Genomic DNA, 8,188 nt, shown 5'->3' with positions numbered 1-8,188 from the left:
CCGTTTAAGTTAAGTTGCTCGTTAAAAAAAAAAAGAGAAAAACATAAATGTATCTGGTTTGGGACCTTTTCTGAATGCCTTGAAAGTGAACAGTGAAGTGAAGGATCGGATCGGCGGCGTACCTGGAACGGTCCCATGTTCCCTCCATTGTCTCTTGGTCCTGCTGTGGACAAGCTTCTGCTGCGTCTAAAGCAATAGGCAGGGCATTGCTCTGCGCTTCCCCTTCTGCTAGGTTTCTTATCAGTGACAAACGTGTTCCTGCTGGGCTTTAAGAGCTGATCATACTCAGTCTTATCGTCTCTATCTGCAGAGCTGCTGTGCACTTTCCTTTTGCCCTCAGCAGTACAACCCGGCCATTACCGAGTCTGTAAAATCCTTATTACAGCTGGTTGATGAAGCTCGCTCCTCATCACCCTTTCTCTGCAGAGACCTTTGTTGGAAGCAGAGATTATTACATTTTTCATGCCAATTTCATTAAAAAAAAATCTGAAAGGAAAACTAATTGTGCTTTGTGATACTTAGGGAAATTAAGTCTTCAAGGAAATGTAATCTTCAGCTCTTTATTTGACTGCAAATGCGTTAATTTATTTAATTGTATCATCGATCAACACAGTACATATAATTATTACCACTATATAATGGATTGGAAAAAATTTACTGTCATTGCCTGTGTAATCAGATATGCTCTTGTTACTAATTTCTAAACAGCATCGATGGAAAAAAATGACCTTCCAGGCTTAATTTCATGCCCTACTTCCTGAAAAATTAAATGGGAAGTGAGCACACACAAAAACCAGCGCAGATGCAGAATACGAGGCTGGTAACATCTGCCTTATTTGCTGCCCCCTCTGCCATTCATATAACTGAACTCATTTCCCTGTCCTTTGATATTACATTTCAAACAAAATCTTGAGCAGACCTCATCAAAACAGTCCTCCGGGCATTCGATTTCCATTCCCCCTGTCTTGCAGGTACAAATTATTATTTCATTTTACATGTGCAGGGACATTGAAAGCCCTGAACAGGCACTAGAAGAAAAAGTATGAAATGGAATATTTAATGAAAGGCAGCAGCTGAGCTCTCAGAGAAATCAAAAGCTGCTGATCTTGAGGATTCATTGAAGGAATTTTTATTAATCTTATTACCCTAAAGAATTGCTTTTTATATATGTTTTTCAAACAGCATCAAATCCTCATCAAAACAGACACTGTAGTGCAAGCACCATGCTCTCTGCTATTGACAGAAGCAACGCGGTATTTGCATATGATTTTAAACAAGGCTGGCAGCATGTGGCACCGTTATTAGCACTCTGGTATTTTATTATCAGTATTTATTATTATTAATTAAAAGCATAAATCCAGCATGGTAACAAGCACCTCCAGTTCCTGTTACAGCGAGGGCCCTTCTAAACGCCCAGCAACTGGTGTAAATGGCCCCAGTCACCCTAGTGTTTGGCACATGTATGTGTGTGTGTCTATATACGTGACATACATATATATATATATATATATATATAAAAAGGCCTGTATGTATGGGGGGGGGGGGGAGCAGTTTGTAACCTTTAAAAAGGCATGGATGTTCACATAGAAGCAAGCCCTCCAATAGGATTTCATTTGTTTAAACATTTTTAAGGCAAGCTGGTTTTTGCCTGAGAAACTTGGGTTTGTATTAACCCGATGGGCAAGACCTGAAAACCGACCTGGGGCAGGAGCAGTAACTAACTGCTCACCTAAGAACAAGGACAGCAGGTCACAGCTGGCTTTGCGCCTAACGTACCTGCGTCACAGCTGCACCCGACAGGAGAAGCGGTGCAGGGCTGGGCAACTGGGAAAGCTGGCAATGACATCACAGCAGCGCTTTGTCCTTCCGGCCCCAGCTGCTAACGAGCTCTGAGTCTCCCATGGCCTGTTCCCGACCTCAGGGACGGCTCACTGGGCCCTGCACGGCTTCTCGCTGCAAAAAGCGGCATCAATTTTACGGGAAAGACACGGGTACGGAAGAGCCGCAGCGTAAGGACAAGGCTTTTTACCGCCCACACTAAACGCAGCTCTTGCTCGCGTCCCACGTGCCCGTCTGCAACAGAAGGGAAGGGAGACCCGTCCCAGCAGGACGCTCCCCAGTCAGGCACAGGATGGGATTTCGAGCACCCACCCAACGCTGAAATCACACCCGAGCCCTTTCAGCTGCCTCCTCCCTGCTGCTCAGGGGTGAAACAGCCGGCCAGGAGCGTCACCGCCAGCCTGCCCGCTCCTCCCAGCTGAGGAACGAGGTCCACAGCAGATGGCAACTGCAAGGGACCTCCTCCCTTTGAGAGCTGGGCCTTGGTACCCGCAGCCGGGCATCCTCCCCCGTCACTCAGGTGCTGAACACGCGTGAACATTCACGTACGTACGGGGACAGATGCTCTGCGAATTCTTACCTGTATCGCAAACATGCAGGTGACAAATGACTTCCTTTCTAAAAGGAAAGGTTACATGCAGAAGTAGCAAGCATAATGCAAGCCTGGGTGAAAAAAAGCAAAACTATGTAGACACACATTTATTTTTTTTACTACATGGACACAAAACCAGCATGGTTCTTTGAAGTGACAGATTTCAACAAAAATCTAACAGTAAGAAAATGGAAACATTCCCTTATGACAGTATAATGCACTGAAAAAACCTGACTTAAATTACAAATCCTCTGGCAAAGTACGTTTGTTATCGGCCCACGTTCTGCACGGGCTGCAAGCCGTCTGGTCAGGGAGTTAAACATCACATCCAAGCAAATAAATCCTCCCCAGGCAAGATACTACCAACATTCACGCAACTTCCAGCTGGTTCAGAACAGAGGCAGAGGTTATTCTTTTCCACCTCGAAAACATACTGGTTATGCATACTCTGTATCACACTGATTTTTGTTCATAGGATGTGAGTACTGAAAAAAAGAGCCAAAAAACTTAAATGTTTTTCCTCCACCAGATACTACATCTAAAATTTATGTACATGAAATATATTACAGTCCAAACACACCAAGTAGAAAACAATCGCGCTACAGGTATCTAAAATTACCACCATCATCTACTGTCTTGTTTTGGTCGGGTGTTCTCTACTTAAAAGGCGTGAATTGTATTCCTGTCGCTCCTACTAACCTCAGCGCAAACCTGGTACACGTAATCAAGATCTCATATACCATTAAGTCAGCCCTGCAGCAATGCACTATTAGAGCAAGATTGTTTTACTGCAGCTCAACAGTTTTGTCTCAGTTACTGGGAACAAGATATTTTGACTGAAGTCACCTAAGCAGTTGGATTCTTTTAAAAGGCCATTCATTTTCTATAGTTTGTAAAAGAAACTTTGTTACCAGCATGGATTTGGGCTTGCTTTGTTTCTAGTAAGAAGCAGCCTAAGGATCACGTAATGGAGTTAGGCTCCTTCAAACATTCCTGGCAGGAGAAAGGCGCAATAATTTGTGTACAATACACAGGTGTGATGAAGTATTAAGCCATACTTATTTCTTTTTTTAAAAAGCACAAAAATCCCTGTGGCAGGGAGACTAGTTGCAATACTCCATTTTCAGGAAGTGGCAAGTGAAGTTTACCTCCGCACAAGCAGCTCACACAGAGCCCCTTGAGCTTTTTGGCGTCACTGGCTGCCAGGCTTAAAATCTGCCCTGGAGTCTGGGCAGAACTTTGGGAGGCGTGAAACGCTCAACCTGCTCCGTCCCAGCTCGAAAGGTCCTGCTAGAAACAGGGCTGTGGTTATGCAGCATTTGTCAGGTCACCCAGGCAACACAGAGGAGCCATGTCCATTTAGGGGGGTTTAATCTTAAAGCAGATCTTCCGGTGTTCTACATTTATTTAATCCTAATGTGAACATCTGAAGATTCAAATGACAGCTTATCAAATTTAAAAAAAAAGTTATACTCATTGAGAATTCTATATTTAGTTCAAGAACTCAGCGGCAGAGCTTGAAAACAGTTGAACTTGACGGCAGAGCTTGAGAACAGTTTTCCAAAAAGATCAGTTTATTTTGGTGGGTCTGTATTAATTCCGTATTTTTCCTTGAGAAGCTTAAGCTGTTCCTCTTTCTTCTTTGTGTCCATCTTTTGGAATGCCTGTAATTAGGAAAGTAGAAGATGTGAGAAGGAAAAAAAAAAAAAAAAAAAAAAATCTCATCTGGTGACATGTTATTTCCCAGTAACCACAACCAACATCACTGCAAACTACACCAACATCACACACAAACAGTGCTGCTTAATTCTCGACCTCGGAGAATGCCACAGTACCCTGGGTGCTGTCAGTAACAGGCAGAACATCAAGAACTAGAGACATTTCACCTGTAAACGAGATCTCACATCTTGTTGCAACTGTGCAGTTTCAAGGCCCCTGCTTCCTCCTCTCCAAAATACACTCACCAGAAACATGTTTTTCACACCCTTGGTCCAGAGGCCCTTTTCTTGCACACAAATCGCCAAGTACAGATGAAATCCTGACAATTGACCTGATCCATTCCCTCTACCAGTTTGGATTTATTTCTTAAAAATATCCAAGAAACTGTCTTTTCAAACTGAATTTTCTTTTGTGCTAGCTACGTTCACAGGTAACTTAAAAAAACCCCCAAGCGTACATACCCGGTTTGCATTATAGTACAAAACAACAAGGTATCTGTTGCACACGTTGAATCCCGACAGGTGATCACAAGCGTTTTTGGCATCAAAGATGTCTTCATAGACCACGTAGGCTGTTCCTCTAGTTTCAGGAGTGTTTCCACTGCAGAGCAATATCAGTTTTGATGTTAAACAAAATGAACAGGAAATAGTTCTGTTACATCTTTAGCAGTGGCTGAGATTAGATTAACTAATGCAACTTCATTAAAAACCAATTTCTTGTTATTTTTTTGTAGATATTAAAATACCTCCCTGCTTTCCACGCCCACCTCCACGTACAGTTCAGAGTCAGAGACAACAGGAAAACATGACAGAGGCATGTGCTGCATTGTGCTCCTTAAGGGAAACTCGCCTCGCCACCACAACTATCAGAGGCTGTTGCTGTCAATGGTTGTCATATTTCTGGAAATACTTCCAAGTTTTTATTACAGCGATTAGCTTGTTTTATTTAATATTACAAGACCAGGCTGCCAGTTAATGGCTGTCTGGATCAGATGTCTCCCTAGAATGGAATACAGCTCTTGGCACCTCACAAAGTCAATTTAGAACAGTCAAAACAGCCCCCCTAGTGCAAGGCCACTTCAGGCACACAGCCATCACCTATCAGACCATCAATTCCATTTCCTTTGCCGAAGGGACAGGAGACACGTCTGGGCACATAATGCTAACTAGCCCGGAGAGATGGCAGAGTTTACAAATCCAAAAGATCTCAGCTAAAAGATAATTATAGCGAACTTAATAATCAGAAGAACTCTCTCTAAGGTGCTTGCTTCTATGAAGAGAACTCCCAAAGACAAAGGACATCGCACATATCCACACCGGGATGCGTACAAAAATGAAGAGAAGAATGGGATAAAAACTGCACAAAGCACAAAAGTCATTACAAAGGGAGTTCCACGTTACGCCTTGTCTCGTGACAATGTTAGGATTTCTGTGGAGAACAATGCGAATCAGTAGTTCTGAATGATCAGCAGGGAGGGTGCCTGCAGTTAGTTCCCTGCTGGACGCATAGGCCAGCACGTCGCTCCAATAGAAAGCTCCCCTGATATGTCATAATACTTTATGTCCCACTGTCATGCTGTTCCAACCTACATGTTTTCAGAAACCTTAAATATTAGCTCTCCTTTATGCTTATTAGTGAAGAATTCCACCTGTTTAGCCAAGCAGCAAGTTTATGCTGTCCCTTTTTCCTTTAGCCACTTCTCCAGTCACTTTTGTTGCCCTTCCCTGGACGAGAAGGATCTCACTAGCTACACGTTCCAACACAGCATCAGCAATACATCCCCCCTGTCCTTGTTTGTTTACTGAAAGCAATTCTATACGTAAGACTGACTTTATTCTATACGCTGAATAATCATTTTTAATCAGTACGGCTCTGGAATGAGCACTTCTACTTGGGGTAGTAAAGTTCAGTCTGTTTAACTGTTTACATACGTATGTCCTGCATAGTCAAAACAATGAAATGTATTGTGGATTAGTTACCCATCCCAGTTGCAGAGCATGGGGAAATGGAGAGTGCTATAAGTGACAAGGATACATTCTGCTCTAATCCAATCAGTAACCTAGTCGAGAACTCAGAGATGCTGCAGGTTATTTTGCCACCATCCAGATAAAAGCAGTACAAAAAGACTCATATCAAATATAAACTGCATTTCCTTTCTTTTTGTACATCTATTGAAATGTGACTTAAAATGTTTTCTTTTTAAGTATCAAACACCAAGTGTTGTTTCCTCCCCCTCCCCTTCCTAAATATTTTTCAGAAAGGGAAAAAAAAAAAATCCTTTTGTATGAGTGTCAATCTCCAACCAGCCTTACTATGGTTCTTAAAAGCTCTTCCTGAATTCCAGCTTCAGCCAACTCTTTCCACTGGGAACTTACCGGAACATAGTACTAACCAGATGAAATTGTGGTTTAATCCACAGCATTTGAACAGTACTCAGGACAAGAAACATCAGAGCTCAGGTCTTCAGTATTTGAAGTAACTAAGAGAAGAACCTCAGATTTGCTGCAGACGTGTATAACCTCAGTGCTTTTAAAACAGTTACAGTCAGAGCGCCATCATCCACGGACTACATGGCTCGGGGACAAGCTGTACCTGACACACAGGGAGTTGGTTTCTGGTATTTGTTTCTGGTTGACAGGTCTAGCAGCAATAGTATTATCTCGATTTTCCCATTAGTTAAGTATCTAATACTCATTAAATATGAAAACTGGTTGTATTCAACTTCTGCCTTTCTTATTTTTACCTTCAGTTAAGGTAAAATTTAAGATTTCCTGAAGAGAGTAAGTCATATTTTTACCCACTTACCTTCAGTTCACATCAAATTTAAGCTTCTTCACCCTACCTACCGGCACTGTTATTTTCTAACGAATTCACACATATGAGAAATATCATCACATCCATCTTTGGCACACAGGGACACTGCTAAAGTGCGTTTAACTTTTTCAGCAGTGAAAGCCAGTTGCTACCTACTGCAATAGGAATACTGACATATAACGCATATACTAAAGCACATAAAATCCTTAACTTTTCAAGGAAAACTAAAGTACTTACACTCTGATTTGTCGAATGGGCCCGTACTTCCCAAAAATATCGTACATTTCCTCCGCTGTGATTTTATATGGCAGGTTCCTAATATAGAGGATCCGATTGACTTCTGGAGGCAGCCGGATCTGATAGAGAAACAACATACGGCGTGTTAGACCTAGAGCGCTCACTTCAAACCTTAAAAGCGGCAGCCTGCGTGCTAAATCTTGGGGCTAACACCACTGACAGACTCCGCGCGCTTCGCTGGTCCTTTTTTAACCCGCCACAGCCACAAACTCGACGCGCTCTTGTCAACCAAGAGCCCTGCCTGGAGGAGGACGGACTCCCTCGGCCTGGGACGCGGAAGGAGCCCAGACCGGGCGGGCCGCAGGACTCCTCCTCGCCTCGCACCCCTCCAGGCTGCCCGGGAGGGGAGGGAGCAGGGGAGAGCACTCACGTTGGCTCGCTTGGCCGCTTGCATCGCCATGGCGCCGGCCGGAGAGAGGGGGCTGCCGCCTGGGAGAGAAACACCGGCAGGGAACGGGCCGCGGCCGCCGCCCGCCGCTCGCCTCAGCGGAGGACCCGGATGCTATCCCAGCCTGCACCGCGCCGGGGACCGCAGCCCGCCAGTCTCGCGGCCCTTCCGCCAACGGGCGGGGGGGCACGTGACCTGCGGGACTGCTCCGCGCCCCCCCCCACCCCCCCGGCCCAGCCCGCCCGCCCCGGCCCCGGGACGCGGAAGCGGCGGGGGGGGGGGGCCGGTCCCGGGTCAACCGCCGCGTCCCCCAGCCCCGGCGGAGAGGGCGCCCCGCGGCGTCTGCCGGCAGCGGCAGCACCCCCCCCCCCCGCCGCAGCCGGCGCCTCAGCGCCTCAGGAGCAGGCGCTGCGGGGGGGGGAGCGCGGCCGGCGCGCGGAGGTTGGCGTGAGGTGAAGCGGGCGGGGCTGCGGGCGCGGTGAAGGGAGGGCGGAGAGCGGGAGAGCGCGGCGCCGGGGCGGGCGGGCCCGGCAGTTTCC

At 45.7% G+C, this 8,188-nt stretch overlaps 1 protein-coding gene across 1 annotated transcript; it reads right to left on the bottom strand.

The window, feature by feature from the left end:
- Positions 1–2,523: 2,523 nt before the first annotated feature.
- On the bottom strand, positions 2,524–7,811 carry SF3B6 (splicing factor 3b subunit 6). The gene is made up of 4 exons (XM_030037857.2): positions 7,632–7,811; positions 7,202–7,320; positions 4,612–4,750; positions 2,524–4,095 (listed from the first exon to the last, which is right to left on the bottom strand). The coding sequence occupies exons 1-4, from the start codon at positions 7,659–7,661 to the stop codon at positions 4,006–4,008; spliced, it is 378 nt and encodes a 125-aa protein (XP_029893717.1). The 5' UTR covers positions 7,662–7,811; the 3' UTR covers positions 2,524–4,005.
- Between the last annotated feature and the right edge of the window lie 377 nt (positions 7,812–8,188).

Source organism: Aquila chrysaetos, chromosome 15 (genome assembly GCF_900496995.4).
Source record: "Aquila chrysaetos chrysaetos chromosome 15, bAquChr1.4, whole genome shotgun sequence".
Taxonomy (NCBI): Eukaryota; Metazoa; Chordata; class Aves; order Accipitriformes; family Accipitridae; genus Aquila; species Aquila chrysaetos.
This window is presented reverse-complemented; position numbering and strand designations above follow the sequence as displayed.